Genomic DNA, 21,556 nt, shown 5'->3' on the forward strand with positions numbered 1-21,556 from the left:
ATGCAGGAAAACTCAATCCAACAGTAGCCAATGCTAACTCCGACTTCTTCCAGGGTAAAGAAAGAGCATTTTTCAGTCTAGAGAGAAAGAGCTGGCTAAAAGAAAATATGGTACCATCTTTCTTAATWCTTTTTTGATTGCTTAAGGCATGATCTTGCTTAGCTTGAGCTCTACTGAATCCCAAATCTATTGAACCTATTTCAAAGGTGTGCCTATGAGCCTTGGGGCAGTACTAGGAAATAGGAAAATGGCAGAGGAAGAAAACAGGTGGTGGTTTGCCATTTAATGAGCCAAGCTCCAGTTCTGAGACCAAGAAATATGCTTCTTCATTCTATGTTCACATTGTTCTTTTGTAGGCAATTGCAAATATTCGGACTAGGAAGCTGGAGACAGAAGCCAAAAGAGGAGAATGGTGTTGCAGGGAAACCAGAGGTATGACTCAGAGGTCAGTCAGTCTAGCTGATCTTTTTGGAAGACATTGCCATTCATCCTCCAAAGAAAACTAATTTTGCTCAGCAATTCAGGAATTCAAGGATTGAAAGTTCTTTAAAAAAATCTTCTCAGAAGAACTGAAATATAAATTTTCAGTAGACTCCGAAGAGCAGGAATTCAGTCTGGAGACATTCAAGGCCCGCTTGAATGCAACCTTGTCTAACATGCTCTCGGTTACCCTGCTTGAGCAGGGGGTTGGACTAGATGATCTCCAGAGGTCCCTTCCAACCTTACCGATTCTATGATTCTATGTTAGTCCAGTGAGTTTCATACGTTCTGTTTTTATGTTCCGTTTTTAACAGATCTTTAAACACACATGCTATATTCCTGGAGTATAAATATCCAGATAAATTACATTATAGTAAATAAAAATCACATTTTTAAGGTTTCTTTTATCATTCTAAAAATCTCTAATCCTCAAAACTTAACTGTTTGTAAAAATCTGTCTTCARCCAAAGTATATCCAAAGTATCATGAGGAGTCAGTTGGCTGTCCCTGCTATCTGCAAGTCCTCTCCTACAAAAGCTAGCATCCTTGCAGTATACTTTGCAAAAATGTGGCTATTTATGATTTAGCTTTTGAGTTTCACAGTTTGCATGGTAGCTTAAATTGCCAGCAAAGCCTGATTTGCACTGCTACACTGAAGCAGAGCACCCAAAGTGCTGGTACAAGCCCCATCCTGCTGCCGCTGCCCTGGAGGTGGTGATCCTCAGCAGAGTSGTCAGGGTAGCTGGGGGCAGTAATGTCATAAATCACAATTAGCCTCACCAGAGGACACCTGACAGAGTGCTCAGATCTCCCATATAAGATCAGTTCATCTCAAACGCCAAGTCAGGATGAGGTTTTAATGGTGTAACACAATAAGGCAGTAAGTTAMCTGTCCCCCTTGGCTCAAATGCACACTTTATAGTGTTTACTTATATTCTTCAATATCTCCAGCCCATCTTAGCTATTTAGCAACCCACTCTGCTCCTCATTCATGGCATTCAGTATGAAGAAGTTATTGAATTCAGAATGAACAATTCACTTAATCCACTAGGTCAGAACAGACAAAAGACTCTTTTTACATCCCTCAGGTCCTGTTTTCACTAACAGAAAGGTGAAGAGCAGCCAGTCCTAAGCCATCTTGCCTCTTAATGTCCCATCTACACCTTGAAAACGTACACCCTTCGGGCAACATTGGCCTAAGGAGAGGATGAGATCTAGTTTTCAGGACATAAATAGCATGATTACATTAACTTACATTTCAGATTACTGCTAGACCTAGGGCGAATTCGCCCTAAAGATCCAGGCAACAAAATAATATCTTCCACATTAGTCAGATAGTTGCTTAAAAATTCAGTTCTTTCACAAGTAGTGTCTTCCATTCCTGCAGAAGAAAAATGCAGAATTAATCCAGCTTGAAAATGAACCTGTTTTCAAAACAGCACGCAAGAGATCTCAGACTATTTTATGCATTCTTTTCATTTTGTTAACTAATTCTATTTCTCTTCTTTCCAGTCATCTAATTCCAATATTGGAGGATACTCCAACACTGGTAGGAGCCAAATTAGATGCTTTTAACACTTGCCTACATGAGAGAGATACCAGTCTGTAGAAACAGTCACCACATTTACTGTGTGTGCACTGTCACATCTCCAAATTAAACTCGTGGAAAAATCAAAGTGTGTTTCTAGTTTAGTATACATCTTTGGGGATTCTTTTCTTTTAAACAAAAGATTTAAAGAGAAGTCCCACAGAAAAGGTATTGCCCGTTAGTGGCCTATTCTAAGCTAGCCACAGATAAACACTTCTCTCCTAGTGTGTGGCTTGGAGGAATGTAATGACAGGCACAGTCCAGTTCTCAGCACAAAACTACCTCCTCTGTAAATTTGTCCTGTCTCATATCCTTCTCTTCCCACATCCAGACAGGAGGCATATTCCATTTTATTGTTACTCTAGCATATCTTGYGAGATTTTCAAAAGCAAAGGTCTGAACAGAACAAAAGATTAGTGTCTTATTAATTTGTGAACATTGGATATGCCACCAAAACTTTCTTTTTCTTGTTTTCCTRTTTTTCCTGTTTCTTTACTAGCATTTACTATTTCTTCTCATGAAAATGTTTCTTCCAATTTCTGGAAGAGTAGGACCTACCAAATCATATAGYTGCTTTTAGTAGGACTAGGATCTGTCCCCTAGATATCTTTTGTCCCTTTTCCTCCTTCCTCCATTATTTTGATGACTTTCTCCATCCAAGCAGACACAGTTCCTCATATACATTCCACTCTTTCTCCTGCTAAGACAGCTTGTCCCATTAATTGCYATGGAGATGTTTTGCTCCAAAGCTCCACTCCTCCCCTCATGAAAAAGTGAACAAGACTACTAAATTGTTTTCTCCCATGAAGGCTGCCTCAAAAAAAAGAAGAACACTCAAGACGTATTATAGCCTTCCAATATCTGCTGGGAGAGATGCACTTGAACATGACATCCAAAATGGCAAGCTTTGAAAAGCTCTAAATAAAGATCATTGAAATTAAAGAGAAGTTTAYCCCAGCAAAAATTAACAGGAGAGTTGAACTGTGAGTCTACACCAACYGGTTGTGTTTTAGGACTTAACCTTCTAGAATAATCATCACAAAAATATCTTAAATGGAACTTTCATTTAGGCTACCCATTATATGTACAGCTATATTGCTCAAGCATTGCTATGGCAATAAAGAACATATTTTTATCTTACCATGATCACCAACAAATATGACATTGACACATCGGTGTAGTTTCAACTGTTTCAGTCCATCCATGAGTTGTCCAACTGTCTTGTCGATCTCCCTCAGGGGGTTTACCATCATCTGTACAAATACACACAACAGAAAAAAAGTTACCACTGTCACTGCAGTGTTCCCCTTTTTAGTACAAACGGAGGTCCTTTGGCAAAACTTTGATAGGATAACCATCCAGGTCAAGAGGCAAAGCCTTGGCTGAGCTGTTACACTGACAATTCATATTTTCCTTTTCTATATCCACACCATGATTTCCTCCTGAGAAAGCCATGCTGGGAAGCTGTCACAGGACAGCAAAACACCATCTTTTAGCTGCTCCTAGGCCTCCCAAGGACCCTTGTATATTTGGTAAAACCAAGTACCAATAAATTAGAAAAACGCATGACTTTGGGATTTGGTTTGTTTCTTCTATATAAAGAACTCTGCGTTTAAATGACTGTCTTATCTGAAGAGTATAGTCCAAACATGGACATGAAATGAAGCTTTTGACTCAGGATTCACATCCTAAGGCACTAAAATTCACTTCAAAAGATATCTGACACTAGGATGACTACACGCAAGTTACTTGACCTCAGCAGAACGGGGGGCTCAAAGGGAGGCATTCATCCACCCTAAAGCCACGTTTCCAACATCTCAGTTCGGCAAAATTGTCAGCAGGCCCTAGAAGTCATGGACACAGTACTGGGATTTCCTAATTTAAGTTTCTTTTTCATTAAGAAACAAACCAGAAAACACTAAAATATGCTAACAGGATTCTGTTTTCAGCCATAAGAGAACGAAATATTTTTACCAGAAGGCACAGAGAAGGGAAACATTTTAAAGCAAGATTTTAAGCGAGGACATGGATTTTGTTTTGGTTTTGAGAAGAAAACACTTCTTGTCACAGTATGCTGACTTCCTCCTCACTTCTGTTTGATTTGGCTGGTCCAAGTATCTGGAACAAAACTTTCTCCCRGTGAAAAAAACAGAATGCTAATAAATTTTGGATGAGAAAAACTAGATTTTAGCAGAATTTTCTGAGAAGAAAAAGCAAACACTACTTGAATATGACCCCAAGCGACAAGGTTCAGAAATTCTCTCTCTGTCAAGGGATTATATTTGAGCCTGAAAATTTAGAAGATGACACCAGAAGTGTCATCTCCCATGTGGCACTGCAACAACCTGAAAAAACTGCTCACAGGAGATGCAATCACAGTGGAGAATAAGAACAATTTCTGCAATACATGGTAGTGGTTTGGGCACAGAGTGAGATTTTGAAATATTTTGATTCAGGAAAGCCTAAGTAGTTGTTGTTACAGCCATGAAATATTCTGAGTTTAGAATAAAAAGAAGAAAATACAGCTACAAGAAAATCATGTTTCAGCACTCTCTCACAGTCAAATAATGAGATTTTTTTCAATGAATGGGAATTCAATTTTTTGAAACTCTATCTATATAACATCAATCACATAAAGAAAGATAACTTTTTCCTCAGAATCCAAATCTTATTCAGGAAAAATGGAAATCCAGATGGATTTCCCATTAACGCTTACTTTTGTCAGCAAGCTTGAGGCTTATTTCATAAGAAAAGAACATTTACAGAGATTTCAGGGATTCACGAGTGATGTTAATTTGTTTAGCTGCTCCCTTCACCAATCTGTAGGTCTGCAGAGATGCTTTTGAAACTCAAAGTAAGTCAATGCAAATGAAAAATCCTGTTCTTAAACAAAAAGCTCACACAAGCAAGCCACAAAATATTCCAACTCTGCCGTTTCTACAACCTTTGTTCAACGCAGCTCAGAGAAAGGCCCTCACTCATATTCCTTCATCTCMCTGCATTCTTTCTCTCTCCAATTTTTAAATCCTAGCTATCTTTTATTTTTCCATCCTGAATTCAATTTTTTTCCCCCAAATGGTCACTACAGGGTAAAGTCAGCTGTATGTTGCATATTCAGGCAAGGATGATTTCTGCTCACGTGCTGTTTTCACAGGTCACGTGCTTTCCCAAATGCAACTTCCAAAGAATTACTAGTGAACAAATAAAACTCTGGCATGTACCTTTCCTCAACTATATGTTAATCTCAGGACCTTGGGAAACTGTACAGAAGCATTTCTTCTTTGAAGATGCATGGATATCTGAGATGATACTAGAAGAAGGAATTGGTATTACTATGAAAGCATTGGATATGGGATGCAAGACGTGCAGACCATAATTAGATTCTCTCCTGAGTTTTTCTTTGGAAGAAGCTTGATTTGGAGCAAGAATGAATTTTACTATATCCTCTTTTTCTTTCCTTTGTAGGATCCTGGTCTATACTACATTCTGTTGCTCTTAAACAGTATCAAAAGATCAACTTGCATACGTGATGTTATCATTTGTAACAGTGGGATTTTTTTTCTGAAATCCTAGTGATAAATTCACAGTTGACTTTTCATGAAGAGTTCTAAAAGGGATAAGAAGTTTGGATAAACTTCTCATTCAGAAAAAGAAATAAAAAAATCACATGTGCTCACATCAGGAGGAATGTTACAAGACATTTAAATACTTAATACTAGAGAGATATAACTTGCCAGGCAAATTAATGAATAAGGGCAATATTGTCCATAGCAGTTATCAGTTCTTCTCTCGGGTAAATCAGTGTTAAAAGTACTCTGAGATTTTTCCGTTTTCTTATACCTGACAATTTTCTTGMAGGCTGAGCTCAGAATGGGTCAGAATAACTATTTTAAGCTGAATCTTTACAATATGTGCAACAAGTTAAAACACACCACACAAACCTATTGAGAAGACTGTCTATGGCCTCTTACAAAATACAGTGAAAAGTCAAGGGTTTTGTTTGAAGCCTAAAGGAGAAGCATTTAGGTTGCTTATTTTACAACTTTTTAAACTGTTTAGTTAAAATTCCTAAACGAAAAGAATACAGAAATTGCCTATTAACCCCTCTAAATATATTAATTAGTGYCAGGTGGAGAAAGGCAGTACACTAAAGAATACCCTTTTCCTCCATTTTCATCTTTTTCCGATGAAGCGATTTCCCATTGACATTTTTCTTGTGAAAATAGACTTCTACATCACTGTACACKTTAGCTGCAATCTGTCATTCAGAAATCATGTAATCAAGAATCCCTTGCCTCCAAAACCACAAATTGGCTTTCAAATAGTTATTTTTAAAATAGCTTTCCAAAGTTTTCCTTTTCCTTTTAGTTAGTCACATTTTCAGGATTTCTCCTTAAACAGGACAGCTAGAGATAGAGTCTCAAAAAATCATGAGACTTTCAAGAGCTGGGGAGTTAAGGAGGCTATCAAGTATCGCAGAGTTTATAATAGGTCACAAGGGTTAGCAACACTGATAGTATCTTCCCAGGGATTTATACAGCATTGCCTCTAATTGATGGCTGGGTTTAAAAGAGATTTTAAGACGAGTTTCCYTAAAGCAAACAGAGTCTGAAACAAGAAAAACAGTTCCTAGAAAACTTGGTCTTTTTAGCTGCTTTCCTTTGGGTCCTTCAGTACACTTACAGAAGTTCTGTCTGCAAAGTCCCAACCTGAAGCATGGAGGGAACTCCCAAGTTGAAAAAATAAAGCCAGAGAAGTGCCTAAAAGGTGGCACTTCTGCCATAAAGTTTTGGAACACGTGTAAACTTACTTTCTTCCGGCGAGCTTGCGCAGCATATTGATCCACTTTATGTACTTTTCTTCTTCTTTTCTTTGGAGCTGCAACTGGTCTTTCCTGTCTCCTCTTAGGAGCAAGCTTTCTCTTAGGTCTCTTAGGCGGAGTAAGAGGGGAGCCATAACTACTCTCCTGTACTGGCGGGGAGAGATGTCTGGACTCAGAAAAAAAGCCCGTCTTGACTAACATCAGATAGCAAGGCTACCTACGTCAGCTAATCCTCAAGCACAAATACAGTGGCCTCTTCAAAATTTTAGGCATTTGGACAATTTAGGATCTATCTCTTTTTAAAGAGGAATCCACCAAATTGTACTGAAAGCAGAATAGCAGTTATGAGAGCAGATAGCAAAAAGCAAATGAAATTGGTATTTCAGGAGAGGGTAGCTGGGGCTTATGTTTTTTGAAAAGATTTGGTTTTGGTTATTTTTTATTCATCAAGTATTAATCCACTAMTATTACCGAAAGACTACCCATATAAGTAAAGTTCGTTACAGACAATTTTATGAGGTCTTGGAGGAAAGGGCAGTGGGAATGAAACATCTCACTTTGTTGATGGTTCGAGTACTAGCACCTGCCCAGTAGGAATGACTTTCTGCARGGTTTCCCACACACTTTTTGCCTGAATCGGTGACTCTCGGTACCCTTATCAGTAGCATTAGTCAGTGCCACCATTCTGTGCAGAYCATGTACCTCAATGAAATCACCTGAGCCCCTCTAGTCACTCTCTAGGGACTACAGTCCATGGAGCTTATATKCCTTCAAATCAACTGGGCAGGGCATATTTACTAGTGGCAGTGCATCAGAAAGCTGCACTGCTACCTGCCTTATACCATTTTTGGGGGTAATTTGAGAACTGCACCTCCTAGCATTTTCAGTAAAGCATCTCATATGGGTAATATTGCAGGGGTTTTCCCCAAAAATGCACAGATAACTGAGATAGACTTATAGAAGTAAAAAAGCCTTTTTAAGACTTGACTGGGAAAAAATACCATTATTTAACTCACTGATGCTTTTAACTGTACAGTTCCCATTGACTTCAACACAAGTTGGAGTCACTCAGCACTGCTCAGGAAAGCAGCGACAGAAGCAGCCTGCTGGGAGGCAGTAGAGTAACTATGGTACGGCGAGTAGAACAGAGCGCGCCGAAAGGGCTTGAGAAGAGTTGGTGATTTATGATGATATTTACTTCTACGTATTTAGTCAGCTTCTCACAGTTGTTCAGTTACAGAGTTATGTAAATAGGGAAGGGGAAGGAAGGGGATGTTACCATCTGCCATGCTGTTTCATTGCTTCCAAGGCAAGCAGCTGGAAAGGAGATTCTAGTCCAGTCCCATTCGTCTCTCTCCAGAAAGGCATTTTAATAAAGCAGCACCAGAGTTCTCTTTTTTAAAACGCTTCAAGCTTTGTGCAGTCCTGATGAGAGGAGCAGCAGGGAAAGGAAGGATTCTCATTTTACTCTCTCTGAATAAACTCAGACAGAGCTTCACAATGCCAGAAACACACGAGCGCAGGAAACCCAGGAGTTCTGAACACCAAAAATGGTCGTCTCCAGACAGCGTGTTAGAGGAGCAGCGGGAACGGCTTAGCAATGCCAGKTTTCGACGTGTTTTTAGAGCTCTTACAGTAATATATTTCTAGAATATTTTATATCCAACGAAAAGTTAGCTTGGAGAAAAAAAAATAAAAGCCAAGTTCTTATTAACCAGCCAAATCTTAGTCTTGCTTGAAAAGAGTCAGAGTAGAGTTACGGAGGAGGGAAACGAATCCCTCCCCATTTACAGAAGGGAACTGTAACATCACAAGAGTAACTAGCCAGCCAAAGCTCTGCTTCTTGACCCAGACAGACCAACCTACCAGAGTTCAACCGCAGAAGCACAGAGGGAAAGAAAAAAATTTGCAGAAGTAAATCAAGAGCAAGCATACATTCGATAACTCCCATCAACAGTTCCTGAAAATAGAATGGAACCTCCTAAAAATACATCCTAAGGAGTTTATTCAGGTCTCATCAAAATCATACTTGGACAACCAATTCCATTTACATTGAAACTCACGATACTAAAGGACATGAAAAGTCCTGTAGTGGTCATTGGCCATAACCTATATTYCATTTATATCAACAACACTAGCAATTCACCCATAAGGTTTAAGTGCTTCTAATTCACTTTATTCCTAGCTTTTAAGGCACTCTGCACGTAGGTTCTTGTGTATGTCCTGCGAAGTTCTGAGTGCCATCAGCTGAAGTCACTGGAAGCTGAAGATAATCAGCAGTGAACCCTGCAGACCTTTAAGATTATACATTTAAGATACATTTAGAGCATTATTTGGAATAAGACTCTAACAGAGTACTCTAATAGACATTTGGAGGATTTCAAGATGTAAAATGCATCAAGAAAAGCTCAGGATAAGATATTTACTGTTTAAAAGTAGAAATCAGAAGCCCATCTTAAATATAACAGATAATTGTACAGAGATTGTTTTCTAACATTATTGTTTTGTTTATCTGCCCTTGGATGAAGAAAAGTGGTCAGGCCTAGTCCAACTGTCTAACTGCTGCCAGCTGTACACAAGAAAAGAATGATTTCATAGGGAGATCATGCACTCAGTATCAAGCAGCTGAAAGGGATCCCTTTAAGGACTTCCTTCCCAGCTGATTTATGCAAGTTTTATAGTTCCTAAAAATTATATTGAAGACAAAGTGTAAAGAGATACAGCATAAAATACCTCCTAGCTTCTCTGTCCTGAAACCAGGCCCCTCAATGAATCTCAACATCTGTATCCTTACACAGCTGTACTCATTTATTTAAATTTCCATTCACAAAGTTATGGCCACTGTTTGAACTGTAAGCCCATATACGCTGATCTACTAAATTGTCTGTTTTCAATTTGCTAAAAGTCAGTTTCATGCTTTTCTTGTGTTTTACACAAATGACAAATCAATTTATTTGTAAAACTTTCATCAGCTGTTAATTCACACTTACTATGAGTCTAAGCATTTTCTTGCAAGAGGCCAAACTTTAGATAACCATCCAGAAGAATCCCCAAACAACAAGAGCCTTAGGGGGCTTTCTACTTTTATCATGACTTTTGTTATGATGATACAAATACCTTGAACTTTTTAGACACTTATAATTAACCTGAAACTAGATTACTCAGCATTGGACTCTTAACTGGCTTGTTAAAGGCTCAAATGTAAAGAACAAATTTAATGTCATCTTCACAGCCTCCTTTAAGTCCATGGAAAGAGCCCCACAACTCTGTTCAGAAGGAAGTGGTTGTCTACAGATAAATAAAATTACAGTTGTCAGTCATAAAGCACAAATAGTATTTGTAACATTTCAATAAGAGGAATTTTAAAGCACTGTTGAGCTGTATCAGGACCAGAGAACCCTTATTCCCCAAACCCTCCTTGACCAAGTCAGTCATCTCTCCTGCTGTGAGCCAAACGACCACATTAAGACATATGCAGGTGGCCAGTGGCATCCTCCAGCTTAGGAAGACTCTTCAGACTGCTCACTTTAGCAAGGACTCCTTCCTTCTGTGCCATATGGTGTTTCAAGCACGCAAGTAAGAAACTACTGCYAGGTACCTGGCTGCTCTGGGAGTCTGCTGTAGCACCTTTCAAAGGGTAGGTATCTGATACCCTCCTCAGTTTTCAAAGGTTTACAAACACTTTTTTTTTTTACCCTTTAAAGGGCATATCTGCAACRTCCTGAAATCTTATGACTGTGATCTAGGGCAGACATTTGCACTGAAACTGGAAGAGTTTTGCCASATGTTCAGCTCCCAGCCACCCTAAGCAGTGAGATACCAGGGCACAAAATTTGTTTCCCCTTCTGACAAATCCCAGACAACTGCATAGTCTAAATGCTGGTAACCTGCTCAGCGTTGGCAGGGAAGCGGTACTCATTACTTTGAGTCAGCTACTGAAAGCTCAAACAAGGGGTTAAACTAGTGTAGTGTTCTGAACATAAGTTTTCATTAAAATACCTTACGGTGCTTCAAAACATTTTCCAAACTCAACAGTCCAGTCCTAAGGGAACAGTATTGGCAGAACTTCCTGAATCCCTGTAGGGCCTATATGAAACTAGAAATAGCAGATTTTTAACAGTTCATGACAGACTGGAATTATCAGTTTGGCTACTGCAGGATATCAGCTTTAAAGAAACCTTTTTCCTTTTCTGCCTTTTCCTTCAACATTTTCAACATGATATTTTTATTACTTTTGGGAAGGAGAAATTTTTGAGGAATGTTAAATTTTGCTGTCGAACCCAATTAATTTTGTATCTTTGCCAAGGAAATCTTTCCATTTGCATTATTATATCACGCAGAGAAATAGTCTTATGAAAGGCATTGGCAGTTCCTTCTTAAAAGTGAATCTTAGAAGATAAATTCTTAAGACAATAACTTCGCTTTCTCTGGCAGAGGGGAAGCATACTGCAGAATCAGGAGAAAAAAAAAAGTTGCTAAAAATATTACTCCTGAACAATGGTAATTATTCCAAAAAATTATTCAAGACATGAGCTTTGTATACAGAAGAAAAGCTATACTAACCTCTGAGTTGAAAGGACCATATCTGTGGCCAGCAGCATCTGGTTGTTCAGAGTAGAAAGCATAAACATAAGGCCTGAAAGAAAGAAAAGCCTTGTTCACATAGCTTTCCTTCAATAATAACAAAAAACCCAAACCTGCCAGGCCAAGTCAAATCAAGTTAACCTTCCAACTAGAGTTGGCTTTATGGAAAGAAACTGTTGTTCAGTCCTATGTTTCCATGGTATGACTAAACAATTAGTTGTTCTACAAATTGATTAAATCCAAGCACACATGCAGGGAGGCTCATGGGGTACCATCTGAGGACATGCACTCTTTTCTTAATTTTGTAAGAGATCATAACAACAGCTCACACGAGCTTTGCAGTCTGCAGCATGTGAGAACTTGTGTACTAAAAAAATAGTGAGAATTAAAATCTTAAAATTTTCCCAGTCCTCAGGGTACAGTTCTGCAATTGCCAGTAATCGTCTGTAAGGTTGTAAAGCCATTATTTGACTCAGTAAGACAAGAACGATCCAGCTTAATCCATGTAACTAAAAGTTTCTTGATAGAAAAGAAATTCATACCATAAAATTATTGAGAAGAATCAAAATGTTGATGATTAAAAGCTGGGATCCAAAAAAAATCTTCAATTTAGTGACACTACAACAGAAAAAATCTTGTAAAAATAGAATTTCCCCTTGCTCTTCCAGCTACTTTCAAGGAGATGAAAGGGGCCATCATGCAACAACAGATGACAATAAGTAAATTACCTTTCATTATCCGGAAGGGTTAGCCACTGCAGTATTGTTAATATTCTGCGTTCATGAGGGATGACACTGAGTCAAAAAAATGCGAAAGGTATGCCTTATTATCACAGAATACAAAAAAAAAACATGCTACAAATTGATTCTGACACGATAAAGACCAAACATCATAATGTCATTTTCTTTTAGTATGTTTTATCTTCTCTCCTCTCATTTGGTACTGATTTTTATTTTGCAAACAGAATCACTTCAGATCTGCTAGATGTCCACAGACTCCATGAGAAAGATGATTAAGTGCTTGCSCCTGGAGTGAGAACTCAAGGCACTAAGTTTAACTGTTCTAAATTGCAGTGAAGAAGGATCCATTCCTGTAGCTAACCCAGGTAAGCCAGTTGTATTCACAACAGCACTGCCATTGAAGTCAAATGGAGAGCTGGCATGAATAAAAACATGAAATTGCTCACATCAGTACAAGTTTACACAATCATCCTTCTACAGTAGTTTTAAGGATGCTGGAAGAGTTCCCATTGATTTACTAGAAACCAAATGAAGGRCTAAGCCAGTGTAAATCAAAATAGATGCACTTGGAGCACCAGGCCAGCAACACAATAAATTGCACAACTTCGACAACTCCTCACTCTGCAAAACACGTTTATCCTATTTCACTGTYTGTATCCTGAGACTTCCTGCTTGGCTGCTGAGGCCAGAATTCACGCTATGAGAATGACTAACCTTATAAACGAGCTGTTAAACTTCAAAAGATCTCATCTTAATGAAGCTCTACAGGCCACTGACCATGCTATTACTATAATACAGTAGCATTTGTCGATCCAGATTCCATCAGGTCARTGCAGACTCCTGAGACAGCAATCAAATTCAGCCATCCTGGATTCACCACGCTGAATCAAATTCAACATTATTCGGAAACCCAYTGAACAGTGCAATAAGGATGCCAAGAGCCATTTTTAAACAAGTCAGTTCTTAATGGCTTGCAGGGCAACAGTGGTCCTGAGTCTCCTGCTATGCAGACACCTTTCCATTATAAAACAACTACAAGAATGAGAATTTATGCTAAAAATTTGCAAACAGGACAATACTCAAGATTATTATCTACTTTATGGTATTGCATACAACTGGGCAATATCATAAAGTTGAATAATCTCAGGTATTGCCTAGTTTGCAAATTTTTATTAGAGCTGCAATTTGAAAAATCTACATTATTCCAATTCAGTCATTTGAGACTGAAATCGTTTTAACACTTACGTTTGTCTGAAAGACAGTTAATCTAAAAATTTTCTGTCTTGAATTAAATAATATAGTTTTAAGGAGGGTATGTAGCATTCATACACAAAGTGGCTGAATTCCTCCCTTAATATTGACATTCATATGAACTGTAATTGGTTATCTCCCATAACATTTTCTGTTCCAAAGGAYGCAAATGACCACCAGCCTAGGTGTTTATGATGACCATCTAGATGTATTCTTTAGAACCATATAAATTTCTTTGTTTTGTAGAGCTCTAGATTAAAGCTCTGTCAAGTAGCTGGTTTGCAAGCCYAAATCTATGATCATCTTTGTACTTGGTACACTTTTATTATTCTCTCCAAACACGATATTTAGGTAGCAAAGAGCATTATTGTTAACGGAATCACAAAAAAAGAGGCAAACTCCTTAGTACTTCAGTCTTCACAGCTTGCCCATTATCTTCACTCCTGGGATCATGCCACCAGCTTGATCCACAGAAATTCCTCAGAACTCAGAAATGATCAAAATTTCTTCATTCTCATGCAGGAAGGTGCTTCTTAGCTGGGACAAGGGAAAAATAATTTGGAATAGCAGAGACCTTCAAGACTGTCTTTAAGAAAGGGGATTTGGATATCTTATTCAGAGGTCAAACAGACTGGAATGTAAAATGAGTGTGTATTCTAACTGCTTTAAGGCAATTAGGCTGCTGATGTCAAATGACATGAGAGGACAATAAAGGATTTTCCACAAACACTCTAGAAACATTGTTATCAAAACTAAAGGGCAAAACAACACACAGTCAAATGAAGGAAAATAATTTTTGACAGTCACACATCTTTTGTTCAGACAATTGCTAAAARATCAGTGGTGTATGCACTTAAAAAAGCAAATTATAGCATGTTTTAGTTATCAGAAGTATCACACAAAGGAAACACAAGAGGGTTACAGATACAGCCTTCAGCTAGGAAGACACTGAATGCTTAGTGMAAGGAGCTTAATAAACACTTGTATCAAATTAATTCTGAATTACTAGTTACAAGTCTCCAGAAAACAGAGGGCACTTACACAGACCAGAAGAACGTGCCAGCTTTCACTCCTTGCTTGGCTGCAGTAATCCAAATCTAATGAGGAAAATATAAGAGGATTAGAATGTGCTCGGGTCTTTAATGTCCCTCTAAAATCAAAAGAAAATGTTTTCAAGACACATTCTTCTACACTRAACCTAGAAATAAAAATTGCAGTCTTCAGCCTGCATCCCTAACACAAACACTCAGAGTAACAATCCCATGCAGATTCCGCAGCAGTGAATCGGTGCTTTACCAGCTATGCCATAAATTCTTTCAACCCTAAATATCTGTGTTGCTTTTATATTTCACCTGAGCACCTTTGTGTTCATTTTTTTGGAAAATATTCAGTTGTGAAACTACCATATATTTAAGATCACAGCATAAAACTACTCAGGGTCAGACTCAGGGTCGCTCTATCCCAGTATTCAACCACCAGGAGCAGTCAATAGAAAATGCTTTGGGAAAGCGTATACAGAAAAGGGTGCAGATATGGTGAACAGAGGTATAAAGAAAGCAGGAGGAGACTCCTTCCTCAGTTGGAGTTTAAGAGCTTTCAGTGCTCACCCAAAATGGTGATTGATGGGAATGATGGAAACAATCCCCATGAATTTATCACATCTTTTATTTGAACCCATCTATTTTTCTGGCTTCCACAAAAGCTCGTAGCAGCAAGTTCCACAGTGTAATCACATACTGCATGGATTTATTTTTCTTTTGTTTGCTTTAAGCCTGCCAATTTCACTGAGGTTAGGATGAAGTTTTCATACCATGAAAACAAGTTATTAATCCATTCTCTTCTCATTTCTGTATACCTTTCATGATTTTATAAGCCTCTTCTGTATTCCCCTCTACTATTCCTTTTCAAGCTAGAGCAGCCTTGGTTTGTTTAACCTTTCTTTAATGAAATCCATTCCATACCTCTGGTTATCCTCATTAACCTTATACAAGGCAGGGGAATGAGAACGATCAAAAATTAGGAAGCTCCCAAATTAAGGTAAGTATGCAATACGAATTTATAACCTACAGAACTAAATTTCTTTTGCAAAGAAGTATCCAAATTATTTCAAAARTCATTTAAGCAGTAATGGCTTAAAGGCCGGTATTGTGTATATAACTAGGTTACTTCTTCMCCGTATACATTACTTATGCATACTGCATTTCATATATTTCATGACAATTTAAGCCAAGCTCCCTTACTTTGTAATTACAAACCTCCTGGTTTATTTTAAATTAGCTGCTTGAAAGCACATTCAAGATTACTATACCTTGCTAAAGTAGACACTTAAAACTGTATTATTTGTATGTCATGCCTGAATTTTTCACACATTAGTTTTAACTGAAGCAAATTTGGCACAGTGTGATGAAAGATCATTTCCACCTTGAGATCACAGTAAATGGCAATTATATCTGTACAATGTTATACTAATATTCATTAAAAAAATGGGCATCTTTGCCCTCCAGTCCAAATGCCTCCTGGGTATATCACTTCTCTGCATCATCTTCAGTTCCTACTGTCTCTAATCCAGTTATATTAAAATCAACATATAAAGAGCATTTGCCTTCACTTCATTCAAAATTTTCAGTAAGGCATCCTCTTTTCCAGGAGAGAATACAACCTTGGTAACTTTAAATGGTGGTTTACTAAATAAACACAGCAACAACAGGGATGAGAACGATCATGGCCTTGCAGCTCACTGCTCTTGGTTTTCAGGTGCTTCCAGGCAAGAGTCTGGTTTCAGGAGYGGTTTGTATTGCTCTATGCTCACACAGCCCGTAGACAGGGAGTCCCCTCAGCATCATCCCCCCAACCTACATAGCCCCAGCCCTGCATAGAGGCATGGACCACAAACGGATGTGGTTAAAAACTAACCCCCTCCCCCCTCCAAAAAAAAAAGAAAAAAAGAAAAAAAGCTGAAATTATATTCAAAATTTGTTTTGAATTGTTGACTAATGGGAACGCTACTTTGAAATGTTCACGTAGCACTAGCCCTGACAGGATGGGGCAGAAAAACGCAGGTAAACGTGAGGAGAGAGATGCGGAAGGGCTTGTCCTCTTGCAGATGACGTTACTGAGCCCGGGGCTGCAGAGACGCGCCTGTAGCACAGGGCTGCGTCCAGGAGCTCGCTTGTGGCACAAACTCCAGCACGGGGGATACAACCCCAGCATGGACCCTGCGTCTCACTGAAGCTGCTGTAGTCCATATTCGTTAGCGGTTCTCAGGCTACCCAGGTGAAAAGCATGCTTAACGCAGTAACGTTTTCCGCTGTGCTGTAGATGCACTCCTAGAGCAGAACCCCCTCGTGGCAGAGAAGAGAGGTCAAACTCAAATCCAGCATGAGGAGTGTCAGCTCCACTGCTGTTATGCTCTTTGGTCTTGCTGTATTTGGAAAACCATTGTCCCTACAGAGCTGCAGCAGATTTATTTGTCTTTGAAAGTGTTTGTGTTCCTGCAAAGTTCAAATAATTTTGCAGATATCTTTGGGCACTTACCAAGAAACTAAGCTCAGGGGAATTCAGTATCTAGATTTTACCATCTGTTAACTCTCATTTAGTTTTCTAGTACTTTGGACTGCACAGATCCAAGTGGTCTGATCCATCTATGGGTGGCCAAATCAGATCAGTTTGCTTCACATGCAGCAGCTCAAGCCGTCCTGTGCTGCTCCCAACTTTAACCATGACCTTGTCCATTGTAGGCAGTGATTTTAAACTGGTGCAAAAGACATCTCCTCTCTGGCCAAGAAGTTGGTAGCTATTTTTTATTCCAGTCTAGCACACAGCATGCTTTATGAATGCCAAATAAAAACTGCATGACTGCCATCCTGARCAGGAGCCAATGCAAGCAACCATCCACTTCCCACCTGTGCGCAAAGGTCAAAGACACATGCGGCTTTAACCAGCGCCCCTCACCARACACTGATTCTAAGAAACTTCAAAGCCCTTGCAATACCAAGTTCAGGATAGGACAAGAGACAAGCCTGCAGAGTGAAAACTTCTATGTTTTAAACCATTCCTTTTTAAAGCTGTTCTTATACCAGGGTGCAAGGCCTGACAGCATCCCCAGGACAAGAAAATTAGGGATCAACCCTAACTGTGCACTCCTAGCACCTCTCTTGGGCCAGCTCTAGAAGGCAGCAGAGAGGGCTAGACTCCCACTTCCGAAGGCAGCCAGATGGGGAAAAAACAGCAGTCTCCCTGATTCCAAGTTACCACCTCAGAAAAACAGCAATTTATATTGGTGTTAACTGCTGGGATGAGGACACGTCTGCTGGACTTGAAATGAGCTTAACAACTAAGACAATGATCTGCTCCAGTCAAAAACCAACAAATCACATGGTCCATATCTGACCCCCGTGTCTGAGAAGTAAGTCTGCATTGACTCCTAATTTAACTCAGGGCTACAATAAAAAAAAAAATAAATAAATAAAGAGAGGAGCTCAGTTTATCTGAAACCAAAATGAGAAAAATTCAGAACAATTCAACAGCGTACCTACAGACACTAYGCATAGCTAAACATTTGCAGAGATATCTTAATGTGTACAGAGAAGCAACAGCAGTCCTCCAGGTCAGGCACTTCTGCCCATCTATCATTAAATACACTTTAAACCCCACTCCTAGCGTGTTTGAGTTGTGACAGTTACCACTGGTAAATCCAGCGGCAGCAGTCTCGGACGYTGTGCTTCGGTACCCAGCCCTTTCGCCACTTCGGGAAAGCGAGACAAAAGCTTGTCAGCGGCAGYAGGTGATGGGAGCACTTAAGTTTCATTACTGCTCTCAGCTATCGGATGAGAACTCCGGCAGGAAAGCACGGCAGCTAGGCCACATCTCTCAGAGTCTTTAAWTTAAATTCAGCGTCCTGCAAGACACAACTTAAGTCACGTCTCTCCTGGGCTAACATACTGTCAGTCAGGGCAGCAGAGAAGAGGAAGATGTAGCTGATGCCCTCTCAGTCTTATCCATCCAGAACAACAGAAATTAAGAAGGGAATAAGAGCTATTGCTCCATTTCCTCTCTGTTGGTTAAAGTCACAGCCTTAATTACTCCGAGATGTTCCAGTACGGTGCATGTAAATGTAATGTGTTATACTAGCCTCTGTGGCTGGTCACATCTGTTCAGGTCACTTACCATAAAGTTTGCTATGCTTGGCATTGCGAGGTCAGTACCATTTGTGAGCTTATGTAATTTATTTGCCRTATGTAAATAAATTGGATTTAACTGTTAATATGTTAGAATTTTATAGTAAGCTTTTTAACTATGTCAGATGTGTATCCCTGGTTTGCTTATGGGACAAGACTTTATTRTCCTGCAAGCTATATAAAGGCTCTATTTCTAAATGAATTTGCCTAAACAGAAAATAGAGTAAGAGAAAAATTTCAAAGATAAACCAACCTCTATTCACCTCATACGGGTTAGAGAATACCTAACTTTTCCAACACAGAAAAAATCTGTTAGATTACGGAATCACAGGTTCAACTCCAGTACACTGGCAAATGTCCTGAGAAATAAGATATGGGTTTGCTATGTGCATACCAACTGTATCCTCTAATTTGAATCATTATCACTTTTATACTCTCTGTGGATGACCATAGCTCTTCCCCTTGGTTAACGGATAGAAACAGACAGGATAAGCAATGCTGCGTGTCACTGTGCCATAGTCTCAAGTTTTYCCTCTCTTGGTCTGACTCTAAACAAGATGCATTTCCACACAGATATTACGCAGAGGAAAGTCAGCCCAGACAGCTGTCAAATGGTGACAATGTGCACAAAAAGCGTCTCTCTCAACTGTTAATCTTCTGTGAAGAAAGCAGCCCCAGGAGCTTTGCAAAGGCTGCCCGGTGCTTGCTGCGCGAGGAGAGACCGGGCAGCAGCGCGTCTCGGGTCAGGGCCGCCAGGAGGGCCGGCTCCGCGGGAAGAGCTGTGCAAACGCTCTCCCCGCTCGCCAGCCAGCCGAGGAAGCCGGCGTCCGGAGCAGAGGTTAGGCGTACGCCGACCACGGCTGAGGAGCGGTAACGCATGAACGGGAAATCCCATCACGCTTAAGGAAAGGTGGGGAGGGGGAAATYGCTGTTTCTCCAGCAAACAAAGGTGCAGTGGTGGGAACAAACGTGCAGGGTTAGCGCCGCAGTGTGCCAAATGCAACGCTCCGGTGCCACTTGCACTCTGGCCGGCCAACAAGGTAAAACACACAGTGGCCGCTTCCACCCTCCTTCCACCCTCCTTCCACCCTCAGCCCTCTAACAAGGCACAGGTGGACTGGCAGCTTTGAGCACCCCAGCGTTGCCCTCCTGCCCCCAGCAGAAGACTTTGGTGCAAGAAGCTTCTTAGTTAATTAGACAAAAACAAAGCGCCCTGTTTCTTTTATGTGGCTCAAACCAGGAAAACTTGTAGATACACCTCCYTTCTCCTTTCCCCACCAGCCTTCTCCCTTCTGCTGGCAGCAAAGTAACAGCAAAACGTGATGGCTCAGGACAGGAGCTCAGGGTGAAAAGGCTGATAGCAGTTTTCTGCAGAACCCTTCCTCCTCCTTGGCTGTAACCACCACCTCGACACCGAGGTTGGCCAGGCAAGAAGAACCAAAATAGGAAGTCCCTTCTGTAACCCTTAGACAGTGGAGGAGTTCGGTGTTCTCTAATCCCTGTGACATGATGTGAATGCAGGCTGGTTTATCTTTGAACTTTTTGTATCTCTACTCCATTCTCTGCTTAAGCAAATTCATTCRGAAATAAAGCCTYTATATAGCTTGCAGGACAATAAAGTCTTGTCCCATAAGCAAACCGGGGATGCACATCTGACAGTTTTAAAAGCTTACCATAAAATTCTAACATATTAACAGTTAAATCCAATTTATTTACATACGGCAAAYAAATTACATAAGCTCACAAAGACCAAAATTCAAATTAATTGAAGAGCAAAACAATTGTTTTTATACCAATGATAGCTTTGTTATGGAATATGAAATTTAGATAAGCATCAGGAATATATAGTTAATATGTGTAGCAATGATGCCCAGTGTCTATAGAGTGTAAGAACAGCTTTACGACATGCCATGACATAYGTCACTTGCTTAGGAACATAATTTGCCTTTTTTTAAGGCTCAGCTTCACATCTCAAGCTGAGCCCTTTTGAAGGGTTATTTTCACTTTAAATGGCTAATAATGAAAGCAGAACTTCATAAAAGGTGTCCTAAACAACCCTTAGCACTGTAACATCTGAAAGAGAGGCGTCTTTGGAGGCACGTTCAGACCCCAGTGGCACTGCCTTCTGAGGGGGCCTCTACTGAGGGCAGTCTCATACCTGTCACCTTCTGATCTCAGGAGGGTCAACGGATTATTTCTAAGGATCATGAAAGGTCATTAAGAAAAGCAACATATCACCAGTAAGCTTAAGCTCACTACAGCAAATTACTCRTTGGAAAATATTTAAGATGCTACAAATGGAAAGAGGTGGAAAACTACTGCTAAGGCAGTTGGGGGCCTAATTTAGGCAGTTCACTTAAGTGCTTAGGTTTACACGGAGTAAACAAGAGTCTCAGTGTCATGAAAAATAGTGGGGTGAGATGCTGTAGAAAAATAACCATGCTGAGTGGTTATGCAGGTGTTTACTGCCAAAGCTTTTGTTTTGAAAACCAAGTTATTTTATACACTAAACCAGGTCTCAGGAGGTCACGCAATCAGAATGCTTTGAAACACTTCCAAACTACCTTCTTCCCCCTTCTCCTTTTCTTAATTCTCTTAAAATTAATTTCTCATAACTCCTGGTGTGGAAACACTCAGCAACTCATCTGCCAAATCCCACTGATGTCACATGGTAGTCTGGATGTTTCCCAGCAAGATGCTGACTATGAGGACAAATAATTAAAAAAAAAATCTTTAACAAAGCATTATACAATAGACCAGTTTCCATGAGCAGGCAAGTATTTCAGAAATKATCACCATTAAATGACATTCTCTTCCAGCCAGTTTCAGCCACTGTATGAGGCTGGAAATCCTAGACATTTTTACGGCTTTCCTGGGGAAGGTAGGCAGTTTTAGGTTACAATTCCTAACCAGT

At 39.8% G+C, this 21,556-nt stretch overlaps 1 protein-coding gene across 6 annotated transcripts in view; it reads right to left on the reverse strand.

The window, feature by feature from the left end:
- Nucleotides 1-21,556, reverse strand: part of ENPP2 (ectonucleotide pyrophosphatase/phosphodiesterase 2) — a 58,668-nt gene that overhangs the window by 19,326 nt on the left and 17,786 nt on the right. For 5 of the 6 annotated variants that reach the window (XM_085312876.1, XM_085312706.1, XM_085312550.1 and 2 more), the window contains exons 9-13: nt 14,507-14,562; nt 12,203-12,268; nt 11,454-11,526; nt 3,210-3,321; nt 1,736-1,861 (exon numbers count right to left, since the gene is read on the reverse strand). In XM_085312876.1, coding sequence (XP_085169002.1) covers nt 1,736-1,861; nt 3,210-3,321; nt 11,454-11,526; nt 12,203-12,268; nt 14,507-14,562 — 433 coding nt within the window. Of the gene's footprint in view, nt 1-1,735; nt 1,862-3,209; nt 3,322-6,878; nt 7,035-11,453; nt 11,527-12,202; nt 12,269-14,506; nt 14,563-21,556 lie in introns of all 6 variants that reach the window. The other variant, XM_085312787.1, reaches the window with a different exon arrangement.

Source organism: Rhea americana, unplaced genomic scaffold, assembly GCF_003343005.1.
Source record: "Rhea americana isolate MKP2758 unplaced genomic scaffold, rheAme1 scaffold_0, whole genome shotgun sequence".
NCBI lineage: Eukaryota > Metazoa > Chordata > Aves > Rheiformes > Rheidae > Rhea > Rhea americana.